At 45.2% G+C, this 17,066-nt stretch overlaps 1 protein-coding gene across 1 annotated transcript in view; it reads right to left on the bottom strand.

The window, feature by feature from the left end:
- SLC6A7 (solute carrier family 6 member 7) overlaps positions 1-16,436 on the bottom strand; it is a 30,081-nt gene extending 13,645 nt beyond the window's left edge. Inside the window, exons 1-3 of the mRNA XM_081851433.1 lie at positions 16,285-16,436; positions 5,709-5,892; positions 3,133-3,264 (exon numbers count right to left, since the gene is read on the bottom strand). Coding sequence (XP_081707559.1) covers positions 3,133-3,264; positions 5,709-5,892; positions 16,285-16,314 — 346 coding nt within the window. The 5' untranslated portion in view covers positions 16,315-16,436. The remainder of the gene's footprint in view (positions 1-3,132; positions 3,265-5,708; positions 5,893-16,284) is intronic.
- Between the last annotated feature and the right edge of the window lie 630 nt (positions 16,437-17,066).

Genomic DNA, 17,066 nt, shown 5'->3' with positions numbered 1-17,066 from the left:
TTTTGAGGAGGGGAGTTAATATGCAAGCAGGTTATTGAGATAATGCAAACAGGTATTTGTTTTACCTCTTCTTCCTGGAAAGGGTAAATCTGGATTAAATGCCATGCCAGGGGGTGGGGGAGGAATACAGGCTGGATACTGCAAAAACCGTGTATACGTGAGACACACCAACACCACAGTACAGTGGTACCTCGGGTTAAGAACTTAATTTGTTCTGGAGGTACATTCTTAACCTGAAACTGTTCTTAACCTGAGGTACCACTTTAGCTAATGGGGCCTCCCACTGCCGCTGCCCCGGCAGAGCACGATTTCTGTTCTCATCCTGAAGCAAAGTTCTTAACCCGAGGTACTATTTCTGCTTTAGTGGAGTCTGTAACCTGAAGCGTCTGTAACCTGAAGCGTCTGTAACCCGAGGTACCACTGTAAACACCAGTCTGAAATCACCCTAAATATATTTTGTCTCAAACTACACATTTCTATATGCATTTTAGTATCAGTTTTTTTGCAGAATTTGAAAAACTGTGAAATCCCAAGGGATAGTTGCATTCCAATCTGCACATTCATCTGGGAGGTGTGGATTGTGTCTGCTTGTACTGGAATTAGCAAGGGACTAAGCATCCCTATCCATTCATAACTATCCACACCAGTAATTTTCATCCTGGCTGTCACATTTGTCACCATCTCTAGTGTAAGCTGTTGCATTTAAAAGCACACAAGCCATGTGAAAACATTGGCCTCGTTGGGGTTGTTTCTTATGCAATTCGGAGCTTGAGACTGGACCATTAAAACTCTGAAACAATGAGAGAGAGAAAGGCTGCCTTCTCTGTGCCTCTCACCATGCAGCTTCACTGATCCCTTTGTGTACCACCCATTTGCACCCATAGACTCCTATGTTCTGAGACTTCCGGGTTAGCGCCTCCGGCAATGGCGGAGCTCCTCCGATCGGGAGGAACCGGCTCCGTGAAAAACAGGGTCGGACCGCCACGGCAAAGGCGGAGGCCCTTAGAAATCACAGACGGAAGAAGTCTGTGAACTGGGATTCGGCTGGCACCTTCTGCTCCCCCCTACTCGCGGGGAGACCCGGTATCGGTAATCCGGAGCGACGTGGGGTGAGAGGCGCGGTGCTTTGAATCGACCGCTTATTTCACGGAGCGAAGCCGCATTGCTGCTGTCGGAGAGCACTGACTTTTTTCCTGTGGACAATTGGATTTTAAACAACAACCTGTGAGTAGAACGGGAAATTGAGCTTTTAAACAATTTAATTTGGCACCGAACAGGGAAGGTTCAAACAGGAAGTCCACCTTCCCTTTCTGTAAATAGACTGAAGCAAAGTAGTTGTTAACTAAGGTTTTGGAAAGTCTTACGTAAAGGATTAAAACTCCACTGATTGAAACTATTAATTTTGACCAAGTGAACTTGCAGGAGAAGGTGAAAAATTAAAAATTGAAGCATCACGTCTCTGAACCTGGGAACGGTTTGCAAAAAGTCCATCGACGGTAAACAGGACAAATTTGACAGCTAGCTTTAAAAGAAAGACATTGTTTCTATTGTCCGCTTCTGCACTTAAAAAGAAGAAAAGGTAACTGGAAACTGTTACTAATTTACTTTTGGAATTGTGCTGGAAAGGATTGATACAAATGGAGACTGTCTTCCTCTAGAGGGAGTTTTGGGACATTGTTACAAGGGTGCAGCTGGGAAATTGGCCTTAAGATAAAGACTGTGAGAAACTAGTTCTGACCTTGAACATCTTAAGAATGTCGGCAAAGGAAGAAGTAGTGTCTGTACTGAATAGGACAATCTATCTGTTTGGAAAGCTGCATAAACAGATAGATGTCATGGCTACTAATATTGATATTTTGGGAACAAAAGTGGGTATCAGCATAGAAGTCGACAAGAACCCGGCACAGGAATCTTTCTTAACTGAACAAATTGATGAATTAGAGAAGGAGAAAGTTGCTGTTGTTGAGTACAAAGCAAAACAAGGGGGAGCCTTAACCCTAAAGAGGCAAATGGAGGATTATAACTTGAGGCCTTATATGACTGTAATTAGGAGAAGCCAGTTTTTGAAGATGGGTGCCTGGCCTGATCTGGAAAAGGAAAGGTGGAGAGATCCCCTTATGCAGGGATCAAATGACTTTTGGAATATGAATTTGAGCCAGGAGGAGATTGGAGCTTTTGGGGCCTTTGGACTTGGAAGAATTGTGAAACAAGATTCGGAATACTTTATGGGCCCTAGCTTTAACTATGGAAATCTGGCAGACCTGTCAAGAAGGAATATAAGCATTGTTGGGTTGGAGCTCCCCCGAGATCTGCTTTTTAGCACCAAAGATTATCAAGAAGATCGGCAGAAGGGAAGTGAAGAAGAGTTAAGAGCCTCGGATATAAGATCTCCAGGTTGATGGACGCTGGGAGGTTGATGGAACTGATGGCAGGGGCCGAGACCGGGGAGGGGAGGCGGTGGAAGAAAATTGGGAATTTAAAGTGTATATATGGAGATTTAAAAAAAAAAAAATTAATGAGAGATGGAAAAATCGTGGAATGAAATTTTTATGACCCTAGGGGAAATGTCTTAAGAGATTAAGTTCAAATATATTAGCTTTAATGAGAAATAAGATTAAACAAAGTAAAAATGGATGATTAATTGGTGAAAGAAGAGAATGTTAAATTACAGTATATTAAGATAAATTATTAGGATAAAAACAAAGATGAAGGATTTGCTGAAATATCTAAATGAACCAGAATACAAAGAGGGGAGGTGTGAGGTGGTCAAGGAAATAAGCTAAAGAAAGAAAGTTTTTTCCCCCCTTTTTTCTGTTTTCCTTTTTTATCTTCTTTCTTTGATGAGACTTGTTTTTATGTATTTTGCTTTCTTTTTTGGTCTAATTGGGTGTTTTTCTGTTGTTATTTTTTTATTACTCATGTAACCTTTAAAATTTTAATAAAAATCTATTTTTTTTTAAAAAAAGACTCCTATGTTCTAAGTTTGCTCCATGCTGAGCGAAGACAGTGGCAACAGCTGCTGCTATGCCTTTTTGCTACTGACACAATGGACCCTGGTTTTATAGTTCTCAGCAGAAGAGAGGGAGACAGAAACATCAAGGAAGCTGAGAACTGCCTTGCATGCACACATACCTTTAAACAGAGGGCTTATCTTCCAAACAGCAAGAGGCCCCAAGCTGGAGAACTGGCCCAGCGACAGCTCCATGAAGAAGATGGGAATCCCACAGATCGCCAGCATGATGAAATAAGGAACAAGGAATGCCCCTGTAGGATAGAAAATTGTGACACAAGGCACAGGGGGCATGACTGGATGTTGGGCAAGCAGCACAGTTAAATGTGAGACCTTGTTATATAACTTCCCTATGTAGCATAGATTCATTGTGCTAAAGGGACCTTGGAGGTAATCTAATGCAACACCAGCTCAATGTAGGATCTACAGTGCAGGCTGCAACTTTAATCTAGATTGAACATTTCTATGGAAAACCCAATCGGTTAAAACAAAAACTGGAAACAGTAAATGTGGATTAAGTGAGAATGGGAGTGAGGAGAACGGGACGACATTTTGATGTCATTGTGTGGATACTGCAAAAAAAAACCTTGCATGTCTGAGCAGCGCCAAGTCTACAATAGCTCCCTTGATTTCCAGTTACTTTAAATGTATGTGCAAATGCCCAGGTTGCCATCTGAGAACTCTATGACTCCAGCATTGGAGGTACCCCCTGTCATAATAACTTGCTTGTGATGGGACCATAGTTCAGTGATAGAGCACATGCTTTGCTTGCAGAAGGTTGAGAATCATTCCTTAGCATCTTTGGTTACAAAGATGAGGAAATAGGTACAGTAATAGGAAACTGAGATGATCTGGGGGACTTAGAGCAAGGACTTTAAGGTAAAAGCTGAATCTAAATGACTTGACAAGATCACTGGAGTGACTGTGGTTCAGCCAAGAACCCAATTAAATCCCCATAGTATCCTAATCAGTGGATTAAAATGGGGAAAAAACCTAAATTGTCAAAGACTATCTACATGGCACATATTTTCAAATTTGCATTTTTGGCAGCTGTCTGAGATTCACAAGATTTTCTGTCAATTCAAAGGGTTCAGTTTCTACTCTACTGAAAGCCAGCCAATTTTGTCAAAGAAAAACAATTCCACCCACCATTCTTAGAAAAGCAATCTGAAGACACTATTCATCAAACACTAACCAGAAGATTCAGCTAAGCAAAATCAAATTATTTCTCTGAGTTCTGTCAGCTTTCTGGGACCGACACCCCTATGGCATAAGGAAAACATTGATAAAGATTTACAGTGAATGGTTAGAATCTTGTTGTTGTTGTTCCTTTTCTCCCCAGTGGAGAAGATGGTATCTCCAGGAGTGTGCTGCCCTTTCGCATCCTGAATTCACGCAAGCTGCACTATGCACTGACTCAGAAGGATGTATGCCTCCTACTGATTCATCAGCGTTGCTTTCGGAAACACGCAGGACATTTGACAGAGGTGCCTAGCATCATGCTGAAGCCTGCTTAAGAGTAAACAGTTCATATGGCATGGCAGCCAGCCCCTTGATAAATGTGTCCTTAGTTGCATAGGGGTATAGGAAATGGGTCACAGAGGACTAGCACCCATGAATAGGGTACACAATCTTGGAACCTGTGCCTTTTCATCCAGCACTTTCTGGGACCGACACCCCTATGGCATAAGGAAAACACTGATAAAGATTTACAGTGAATGGTTAGAATCTTGTTGTTGTTGTTACTTTTCTCCCCAGTGGAGAAGATGGTATCTCCAAGAGTGTGCTGCCCTTTCACATCCTGAATTCACGCAAGCTGCACTATGCACTGACTCAGAAGGATGTATGCCTCCTACTGATTCATCAGCGTTGCTTTCGGAAACACGCAGGACATTTGACAGAGGTGCCTAGCATCATGCTGAAGCCTGCTTAAGAGTAAACAGTTCATATGGCATGGCAGCTAGCCCCTTGATAAATGTGTCCTTAGTTGTATATCCCAGGACACCATAGGAGTATAGGAAATGGGTCACAGAGGACTAGCACCCATGAATAGGGTACACAATCTTGGGACCTGTGCCTTTTCATCCAGCACTGAGCTGGAGTGAACTACAGGAATTTTGTATGTTTAGGTGTCGACTTCCTGGCAGTTTTTGTTGTGATCACCCCGTCCCCATTCTGGTTTTGTAAAAATTAAAGGGACCATAGCCTAGGCAGATATTCTTTAGATACCACTGCAATCTCACTTGTGTCCCTGGTGTCTGTCTTTTTTAAAAAATAAAACACTCCATTCCCCCTGCCCTGCATTTCAGGTGTGGCTGTCATTTGGGGTGGGCAGTGTACACTCCCACCTGCCAGATCAATGTCTTGCAAGCTGCAGAGAGAGACAGTAACTCAGCAGTGTCCCCAGGGTGCTTGTGCACCAGCCAAGAGCAAATGCACATCCAACCCAGGGGATCAGCACAGTCGTTTGTGACTCCAAGCTGAAGCTGATGCAGGAAATCAGGTGTCTGCTTGGTGTGTTTCCTGAAGTTGGTTGTGGCTACAGGCAAAGCAGCAGCATTGGGGAGTCCTTCTGGGCCATGTCTGCATTGCAGCTGCTGCTGTGGAAGTTGCGTGCACACACACCTCCTACCTGACACCAGTTTTCTATTGTCAGTTTTCAATATAGAGATGCAGGTAAGAAAAGCCCAGGGCTTACCTCCTCCATTTGTGTAAGCGCGGTATGGAAACCTCCAGACGTTCCCCAGTCCAACACAGTAGCCAATACAGGACAAAAGGAAATCCAGCTTGCCTGTCCAATTCCCTCTGTCTTCAGGGTACTCAATCTCCAGGTCACCATCTCCTTGATCGCTTGGCGTCATTAGCAAGTCTGGAATCACTGGCTGACAAGGCGCAGAAGTGAGGAATTAAAGACAAGGTTGTTGGAAGAAGACAGAAAGAAATGCAAGTGAAACTTCAGAGAGCAAGGGGAAATGATTTTTTTTTTTTTTAAAAAAGAAAAGGTTTGATAGAAGGGGTGGGCAACCTTTGGGCCTCCATGTTATTGGCCTACAGCAAACTTAGGGGAACACAACTGGTTAGGTCGCACTGGGCATGGTGCCTTCTGGGGAGCCCAAGAGGTGGAGGGGCTCCGAATTTTGGCATCACGCAGGGCACCACTGAAATTTGAAACACCAGGAGATCTGCCACTGAGTGATCGTGGCTTTCATCATCACTGCCCATACTGCTTGGGGCTAATGGGAGCTGCAAGGAAAGACTTGCATCTGTCATGAGCTGAGTGAAGTCAATCTTCTCAGCCTCAGAGGTCCGCAGCAGGAGCTGTTGCCTGTCTGCTTTATACAGAGCCAGCCCATTTGTGACCTCCAGTTATTGTTGGGTCTACAGTTCCCATCTTTCCTAATCCCTGGCCATGCCAGCAAGAGTTGATGGAGGTAGACTCCAACATCATCTGGAGAGCACCACATGGACTACCCTTGGTCTACTCTACACTGACTACGCTCTCCGGGGATATGGTTTCCCCAGCCATATTTGGAGATGCTAGCAATTGAATCTGAGATCTTCATCATGCAAAGCTTGTTCTCTGGCAGAGCTACACCACTTCTCCATGTCCAGTCCTGCTCTCCCGGCTTGCATGATGTTTGTCAGGGATTAACTTAGCCCCTATTGCACCTGAATCACACCCCTGGGCCAGCGATAACTAACATAGTGCCCTCAGACGTTGTTGAACTCCAACTCCCATCATCCCTGACCACTGATCTAGTTGACGGAGGCTGATGGGAATTGGAGTCTCATAACTCCTGGAGTGTATAACATTTAATGAGTACATTGGCTACCTCTGCTCTGGCCCAACAAACCCTCTTTGGTTTGCCAAGTTAAAAAACAGCAACCCATCATGTCTCTGGCTTCCATTGCCTCATTTAAGAACTGCCTGCCTAGCTAAGACACTGGCTGAACTAGCCTGACTTAAAATGATCCTCACTTGATATGGCTTCCAAATATATTTTCCCAACACAAGAAGCTGCCTGCATCTGGTTCTTAATTTCATAAAAAGAGAGGCGACGGGGCTCAACCCTATATGGAAACCACACACTCTGACTTGAAAGCTCTCCCTTAAAATCCTTGACATGAGGGGACAGGCTCTGGCTACTCAGCAGCGACTGAAAGATTCACTTGCCGAAACTCAGGAGAACTCTTTGATCTTTATTATTAATTCATATGTTCCTTGAAAACAGCCAGAGCACTGGTGAGCGCTGGCCCAAATTAAACATTGGTTCTCCTTTTTTTCTCCAGTAGCTGCCCTTTCCTCTCCCACAATAGGCTACAGTTGTAGCAATGCTCCTCTTGTTCAGTTTCCATGGAGACAAGTGAAGAAAGTGTTAGTTGTTGAGGAAATAATGAAGCACAGATTTACCTGCCATATGTTTACATGCTCTTGCACTTACATGCGCACATATCTCTGCTCAGACCCAGCCATACAAACATGTCTGTACATGGGCAAGCTAATACAACACACATGTGAATAACATGTGTATCCATATTCAGACCTCATAGATGCAATTATATATTTTTATTTCTTTATTACATTTATATACCACCTCTATCTTCCAAGGATCTCAAGGTGGTGCACATGGTTCTGCTTAGGTTAGACTAAGAGATGGTGACTGGCCCAAGGCTTCATGGCACATATATGAACATGATGCCCAGAGAAATTTCTGTACATCTTAGTGCAAAAGATGCCTATGACATTTCTGTAACTCATGTGGATAAGTTCATTATCATGTACACTCCCTTGCTTTCTCACATACACACTTACATTTATAATAATCTAGACCTAACACATCAAAGCAGAAAGTAACTATATGGACAGGACAGTGCCAACATCTGTAGAAATGAATATAACCAGGGAAAATCTACTAAAAATGCCCTTCATGGTACTGTATATTTTTCCAGGCACCATAATAGCCATTCATCTGTTCACTGAACACATTTATATGCCATTAATCCTCCCAAAGGCTGTCAAAGTGATTTACAACACAGCATTTTAAAATCTAAAATATATTAGCAACGTTAAGCAGCTACAAGATAAAATTAATACAGACTGAAAGCTTCCTTTAAAAAGCCACATTTTAGCTTCTCACTAAAAAGTGAGCAAGTGAGGTAGCCATATGGCCCTTTCTGGGGAGGTCATTCCACAGTTTAGGCTCCGCCATCGGAAAAGCCATCTTGTGTCACCACCTGCCAAATTTCAGGCAGCAGGACTACCAACAGAGTGGCAGTTGAACAGAGTGCTTGAGCATGAGCAAAAGGAAAAAGGCAGTCCTTAAATCAAGCTGGCCTCAGATCATTTAAGGCCTTAAGGTTAAGACTTCAAATTAAGCCTGGAACCAAAATTCATGTTGGTACAACGGGAGCATCACTGGGATGACAAGATCAGAAAGCATCATAATGTACCAAGGCAGCTACATTTTGAAGCGACTGAAGCTTTCAAGTGCTTTGGAAAGGCAGCCAGCCATGTATAGAATAGGTTACAATGATCTAAACTGGGCATAATAGGGGCATGAAGAACTGGCCAGGTCTTCTCCAGCTAGGAACACAACAGGTGCATCAGCCAATTATGCTGAAAAGTGCTTATGGTCACTGAGGGCACCCAGGAGCAGAGCAGGATCCAGGAAACTTCAAAAAGTGTCTATGCGATCATTCAGGAGATTGCAGCCCCAACCAGATCAGAATGATCACCTAATTCTGGTTCAATAGAGCTTCAAACCATGTCTTTACCCCATGCCCATTACCTGATTTAGTTTATCTGCACCAAACTCCTATTTCAGGCATAGGCAAACTCGGCCCGCCAGATCCTTTGGGACTACAACTCCCATCATCCCTGACCACTGGTCCTGTTAGCTAGGGATGATGGGAGTTGTAGTCCCAAAAACATTCGGAGGGCTGAGTTTGCCTATGCCTGTCCTATTTGATGAAGAGGTCATCTGCAAATGGGCTACCATCAATGCATGTGCAATGACTGTCTCAGATGTACACATCTCAGCTTAACCACAGCTTATGTTTTCAAATTAGGTGGAAGGTGGTTTAAGGAGAAATGCATTGAACAAGAGAATTTCTCAAGAAACTGCAGGATACAGATGGGTTTTAGCCAATATCATGTGTACTCAGTTTCACTGTTCCAGTAGTGGGAGTGCACTGAAGCTGGAGTAAATGGTATCCATGTGTACACAGCCTAAGTCTCACCATTACGCAATGTGAACCTCCAGTTTCTAAACCTCTTGCAGTAACGGTTTATATTTTTCCAGGGTTTTTGCTGAAGCAATGAGATCTTGCAATCATTCCCTTGTAAGAAAAAGGAGTGGGGCAGCACACAGAGAAAGTAGGACAAACTAGCTAGGTGCAATGGAATCTGTGTTCTAAAGCAAGTTAGGGTGGGAAAGTGCCTTTAAAATAAGCGGCAAATGTATTTAAAAAATGCTTAGCTGAGTAAGGTGTACAAGGAAACGATGATGACTTTTTTCTATTGATATAATAATAGTGACTGTGTGTGCATATGTGTGTGTACGCACTTAAGAAAGCAGAAATTTTAAGGAAGTTTTCTGTTTTACGAACAATTTTAACTGATTTTATCCATGGTATTACTTTTGTAATCTTTATGTACATCACTTATACACTTCAGTGATTAAGCAGTATATAAATAGTTGAAATAAAGAAATCATTTCAGCAGGCATTGTAATGCGTGTATATATATATATATATATATATAATTATATGAAGATGACGAGTGAGACCTCGTCGAAACGTCGCCTAGACACCCCAACTTTTACACGGGAAGACACCCGAGGACACCAAAACCTGCATATAATTATATATATATATTTATATTGTAATGCGTGTATATATATATTTATATAATTATATATATATATTTATATTGTAATGCGTGTATATATATATTTATATAATTATATATATATATTTATATTGTAATGCGTGTATATATATATTTATATTGTAATGCGTGTATATATATTGTATATTGTATATATATATATATATATATTGTAATGCGTGTATATATATATATATATATATATATATATATATATAACATTCTGTGCTGTCTGTATAAAAGAAAACCTTACACTTTCCAGAACACTTCTTTTTGGGAAGGTTTTTTGAAAATAAAAATAAAAATAGATGCCGTTGTTTTAGGAAACATGTTCACTAAATAAGTCAAAATCTTTTAGGATTTTTTTTCTAGCACCTGCTTGGCATGAAATCAATGTTAACTAGTAATCCTTAGAATGGTAGTTCTAATAGATTATCTTGAACCCCATTTTCAGCCCACATTATGGTCTATACTACTTACCTTTGATTGCTTAATCCAGTGTTTCCCAACCGGTGTTCCGCGGCACACTAGTGTGCCGCGGGACGTCGGCTGGTGTGCCGTGGGAGGGAGGCGGGCGAGTCGGGCGGCGAGAGGCGGGGCGGCGGCGGCGAGCACACGCGGGGCGGGGAGCGAGCTCCCTCCCACATCCCATCGCCCCGTGCTCCGCGCTGGTGTCCGCAAGCCTTGCGCACCCGGGGGATCTCCCCCCGGGAGCGCAAGGCTTGCGGGCAGCAGCCTGCAGCGCGGAGCACGGGGCGCCCTCCAGAGGACGCCCCGTGCTCCGCGCTGGTGTCGGCCAGCCTTGCGCACCCGGGGGATCTCCCCCCGGGAGCGCAAGGCTTGCGGGCAGCAGCCTGCAGCGCGGAGCACGGGGCGCCCTCCAGAGGACGCCCCGTGCTCCATGCAGGTGTCCGCAAGCCTTGCGCACCCGGGGGATCTCCCCCCGGGAGCGCAAGGCTTGCGGGCAGCAGCCTGCAGCGCGGAGCACGGGGCGCCCTTCGGAGGACGCCCCGTGCTCCACGCAGGTGTCCGCAAGCCTTGCGCACCCGGGGGATCTCCCCCCGGGAGAGCAAGGCTTGCGGGCGTCACCTGGCAGCGCGGAGCACGGGGCGCCCTTCGGAGGCCACCCCGTGCTCCGCGCTGGTGTTGGCAAGTCTTGCGCACCGGGGGATCTCCCCCCGGGAGCGCAAGGCTTGCGGGCAGCAGCCTGCAGCGCGGAGCACGGGGCGCCCTCCAGAGGACGCCCCGTGCTCCGCGCTGGTGTTGGCCAGCCTTGCGCACCCGGGGGATCTCCCCCCGGGAGCGCAAGGCTTGCGGGCGGCAGCTGGCAGCGCGGAGCACGGGGCACCCTTCGGAGGACGCCCCATGCTCCGCGCTCGTGTTGGCAAGCCTTGCGCACCCGGGGGGCGCATGGGGCGCCCTGAAACAGAGGGTTCCCCATGCTGCGGACTGTAGCCTGCCGCCGGACGCGCGGGGCGCCCTGAAGCAGAGCGCCCCTCGCGCCAGGCAGACATGGGCCAGCCCCACAAACTCGGGGGACAGCGGGGAGGCGCAGCACCGCCATCCCACTGTTCCCCGACCTGGTTTTTTTGGGGGGAAATAAAGGAAAAAAAATTTTCCTTTATTTCCCCCCTCAAAAAAGTAGGTGCGTCCTATGGGACGGAGCGTCCTATGGGACGAAAAATACGGTACTTACTATTTCATAATAAAGTAATTATAAAATACTTTCTTTGTGTTTATTTGATTCCTATTAAAGAGAGTTACTTTATATATAGTCAATATAGGCACAGAGTTAATTTTTTAAACATTTTCTAATGGTGGTGTGCCTCGAGATTTTTTTCATGAAACAAGTGTGCCTTTGCCCAAAAAAGGTTGGGAAACACTGGCTTAATCTCTCCCTTCTGTCCCCATCCTGCCATACTCTCTTTTGTCTAAATGCCCTTCATCATCTATGAGACCACTATGAGTAAGAAGACTCTAAGCTTGGTCCTTGGTTATTGTTTTCTTATCAGTGTCAGTATCTCAGGTGCAATGAATCAACCCACACAATACTTGGCTCTCTCTCTCTCTTTTTTTAACTGCCCCAAAGCAAAGCAGAGGCATAGTATGAGGAAGGCAGTTAACGAACTAGTGTTCATTGTGATATCCAGCCACATACATAAATTACTGTATGAAAATGTCCACATCACAGCTTATAGTCACTTGCACACACTTTTGGACTCATGGGAGCTTGCTTGCCAAATATATACTTAATTAAAATGGGAGAGGGGAAGGGTGCCCACAGAACTTGAATTTTAGCCAGGGATCCCTCTATTTGTTTATTTATATGCAGCTATTTTGTAAAAATATATATATCAAGGCGGCTTACAACAAAAATACACAAAACAATACAGAAAAAGCATATTAAAAAGTTAAAAACAGAAATCAATTAACCATTGTGGAAAGATGTATTCTTAATTGACTGCATAAGCCTAGCGAAATAGAAAAGTTTTCAGCAGGTGTTGAAAAGTTGGAACAGAAGGCACCAGCTGAATCTCTAGTGGCAGAGTGTTCGGCAGGACTGAGCCAATGACATGAAAGGCTTTATTTCTTGTTGTTATCAAGAAGGCCTCATACATTTGAGGAACGACCAACAATGCCCCTGCAATGAGCTCAGTGACTGAGCTGGGATATAACAGTTCAGGTGATTCCTGACGTACCCTGGGCCTAAGTGGTTCAGGCTGGCTTTGTAAATTAATACAAGGATCTTGACCCTGGCTCTGTAGCAGATGGGCAGCCAGTGCAGCTGTTTTAACTATGGTGTCACAGGTTCTCAGCCAGATGCCCCCATCAACAGTACGGCTGTTGTGTTCTGCACTAGTTGGACCCAAGGGCAGCCACATATGGTGCGCATTACAGTAATCCAGCCTGGAAGTTACCAGTGGCCAGGCTATCTCTGTCCAGGAAGGCCATAGCTCTATGGCTCATTCCTGGAACCTATATACTATGCCATGGGATGTCTGAAGAAAGAGTATGCCTCTGAGCATATGTAGAGTACATATGTCTCATACCTGAGAGCAGTTTCTAGCACCTGGCTTTCTACAAATTGAGCACCGGGAAGGGTTAATGAAGGGTTATCCCACAACTGAAGTTATATGAATCAGCCTAAAGTTTATTCTGACAAAGACCCTACCCCATTTTTTGGCCAAGGCCAGTTTCCACTGAGTGTGATCACTGCTATACTTTGGAGTGACATGTTTGTCTCTCCATGCTACAATCTGGTGCTTTCTTTAGAATCCTGGTGGCATTCTGAGCATCTTTGCTTTTCATTTTTCTTAGGCAGCCTTCTGTTCCTGAAGAAAAAAAATTCAATCATACACACCATCGCTTGGAACAACAAATTGAGGCAAGAAGCTTTTCTTCCCAGGCTGCAAAGTTTAAGCATTGTGGTTAATCTATAATGCCAAACTCTGCTGGGAGACTGAGAGACTCCAGCACAGGTTCCTCAGCAGGAAATTTTTAACAGCTTTCTGCCATTCCCTTCTCCTGTCCTTTGGACAGCTAGGTATTCTATGAAGGCATCCTCAAACAGAAATAGTTCAGAGTAGAAAAAACAAGGGCAGAATCAGAGCGGGAGGGTGGGGAATAGTTCAGATAAATGAAGGAACAATGGATAAGCTAGCTTTGCATATATATAAAAAGAAAGTATATGGTGACTATTGTGGTAAAAAGGCAAAAAGGACAAATATTATTATTCCAATACACACCAGATAAATGTGATAGACTGCCTTTTGGAATACAAAAAACATTTCTTAGAGTGTGTGTAAGCCCCACAAAAGCCATTATTTTACTGATTTAGGTCATCAGTTCCACATCACACTCAAGAACACTGAGTTACAGGAGAGAGAGAAAATCCCTCACTTTAAGAAATGCATCTGTGCCACATCTGAGTCACAAGCTGGCAGCTGGAGAAATCAACAGACACCCCCCCCCCCGAAACACTTCAAAATGAATATTTTTCTCCACAGTTTTTGGGAGTGTCCCATTTTGTAGACCTTGACTTCAGATCTGGTTGGAACCAGATGTGATATGTAGTAGCCTCCCCTTACTCTACATTAGCACAGTGTAATGATGCCATATCTTTCATTTCCTCAGCTACACATTACAGGGAGAGAGAAGAGGGACCTTAGCATTAAGTTACATTTATGTGAGGTGTGTGTGTGCACGCACATGTGCGTAAAAGAGAGGGCTTAGCTCTGTTGTAGAGCAGCTGCTTATGATATTAAACTTCAGCTGGTTTAATACCTTGCCTTGTTCTGAAGCTGCTGAGATAGTATTGTCTGAACCCCATCAGTGTGCATGCCACACACAAAAGTTGGGGGGAAAGCAGACATGAGTAAGTGTCCTGGGGATTAGATAAGTTCATGCCTCTCAGAGGTGTTCAGATCAATTGGTTGAGGCTGCATGGCATCTCCACCACTCTGTGCAGGTGAAGGCTCATTATTTGGTGAAATGTGGTACTTTCACTTACTTATCCAGCACCACTAGCCCAGAAACAAATTGTTTTTCATTTCTCTCAAAATTTGGGATGGGAGGTGGAGACCTGGATGGGAGGTGGAGACGGTAGGAAGCCACCTTGAAAGTCACTAGAGCAAAACAAGGCTCACTGCTTCATCAAAATCATAGCAAATCCCCATTTAAGGAAGTATTCCCCATAGCTCCTGACTTGAATCTTCTGCTGCTGTCTTAATGGGATTGCTTTATTGTGCATTTTGACTGTGGATTTTTATTCTAACGTTTTGATTAAATTGTTTCATTGCGCATTTTAATTAGGGGGTTTTCTTGGAGGTTGTAACTTTTTTAAAAAAAAAATTGCTTTGCCTGCTACCTGCCGCGATGAGAGAGCCTTTTGGTCCAAAGACTAGCACTAGCACCGGATTTGGAGTGGTGCCGAACCAAGGGGGCTCAAAACTTAGAAGAGCCATTTTGGGGCGCCAAATGTTGGCCTCACACAGGACGTCATATTACAAAATATTACCAAAGTCCACCCCTGCTAGCACCAGTCAGAAACAGGATGGATGGCTTTGCTTATAGACTACCTATCCCTGCAAATCTTGTGAACTTTCTCAGACAGCACACTCTGAATGGTGGTTGGAGTCGTGTGGGATTTTCTGCCTCAAGGGACAAAATAACTTGGCTGGCCTTGAACTGGGGTGGGGGGCACTGGGTGCTATTTACTGCTCTACCTTAATTTGCTGCAAAATGTCTTGGAACAGCCAACAGTGGAGTCAGAAGTGAGAGATGTGGGGAAGGATAATAAATAAATAAATGAATAAACATTAATACATTCATATCCCAGGGTGGCATACAGCACACGGTCCTCCACTCCCACTCCATTTTATTCTCACAGCAACCTTATGAGGTAAAGTTAGGTTGTAACTGGCCCCAAGTGACCTTCATGGCTGAGTGAGGATTTGAACCCTGCTCTTTCAGGTCCTACCTGGCACTCTAACCACTATGCCACACTGGCATGCTTATGTAAGAGATTCTGCCTGGGTGATGTAAAAGTGGGGAGGCGGAAGGGGAAAAGAATCACTGCCAGAAGAAGGCTTCCCAGGGGGAAAGAGGGAGGAGCCAGCCAGGTGATGCAAGCCGAGAGGGAGTGGATATGGAAAGAAGCAAAGAGGGGCTCGATAGACCTGACCCGGTTTCCTGCTCCAGGCATGTCCGATGTGAACATCTCTAGCCTGTCTTCCTGGGCACTCTTTCCCTTTTAGCACCTGTTGCAGATAGGATGCAGTGGGAGGACAAGCACTGATGCAAACACTACAGGGGACTTGCAATCCTCTCTCTCCCCACCCAATTCTTCCTTACCTAAATCCCACCCCCAGCCATATAGCATGCATCATCCCCTGGTGGAAACACCTGCCTTCCAGAGGAAAAAGAAACACCTGCGTGATGAGGCTGGCTGGTGAAAAGCGGGTGCACTCAAGTATAGGCACAGCCCCCCCCCCCCCCCGCTTGCTAATTAAAGAGAGTGAGAAGAGCTGGCTGTGCAATGACAGACAGACAGCTACCCCCGGCCTCCCACCTGCCCCACCTGCTGCTTCCTGGGGTGCTGCCAGGGGCAGAAGGTGTCGTCTCTCTCCACCTTTAGCAGCAGACAACCTGCTACTCTGAAGGGTCTACTCTGAAGGGTCAGGAAGCATCCCCTGCTAACCTTACCTTGGGGAAAGGATAAAGGGACTGTGGGATGTGCAATCCTGAGCCTGGATTGTTTTGCCATCCAGAAAAAGGCACCTGCTACAGCTCTCTTCCCCTGATACACGCACACACACACTTTCCCCTTTTGTGGCATCTAATTATGTGCCTCCGGTACAAGCTGCTCGCTACCTCCTCGTCTTACCTTCTGAGGATGGTGCTCCTGGTTCTTCATCGTGGAGTCGCGTTGCTATGCACTCCTTCTCCCTCCCTGCAGTTCGCTTGTTCGCACTCTGGCTCTTCCACTTGTTCCAGAGATGCGCTCTTGCGCGCTCTCTCTCTCTCTCTCTCTCGCTCTCTCTCTCGCCCTCCCTCCCTCCCTCCCTCTCTCTCTCTCTCTCTCTCTCTCTCTCTCTCTCTCTGCAACAATAGGGAAGACAGAAGGACCATGCAGATAAATAGATCAGCAAGTGAGCAGGAGAAACCTTCCCTTTCTCTGTATGTTTCTGTCCCTCTCTGGACCAGCACAGAGTATGTTGTTAACATTAGCTAGCTAGAGAATGAGGCAGAATGAGAGTGAGCTGCCAGGGAGGGCTAGCAGCAGCAGGTTGGCTGTTTGGCACACAACTCTGCTTCGGAGTCAGATGGAGATTGCAGGCTGTGTCAAGCAGTAAGTGAAGAGGGGACAAATGCCTGGAGCAGGAGGTTTGCCAGTGGCTAACAGGACTTTTTGTCTTTTTGTATACAGAAGCAAGTGATTATGCCTCTCAATACCTGTTTCTGGGGATCAAGCAAGATGCTGGGACTGTTGCTTCCATGTCTGACTTTGACGATTTCCCAGAGTCATCTTGGTATATTTGGGGAACATGACACTGGACCATAGCTCAGTGGCAGAGCTCAATCCTTGACATCTCCTGGAAAAGGCTGGGAGGGAACAATCGCTGGAACCCTAACCAGTGTAGGAAACACTGAACCTGACAGACCAAT

The sequence above is a fragment of the Podarcis erhardii genome (genome assembly GCF_964252035.2).
Source record: "Podarcis erhardii genome assembly, chromosome: 2".
Lineage (NCBI taxonomy): Eukaryota > Metazoa > Chordata > Lepidosauria > Squamata > Lacertidae > Podarcis > Podarcis erhardii.
Note: the sequence above shows the minus strand (reverse complement) of the source record. Positions and strands in the feature narration are given on the sequence as shown.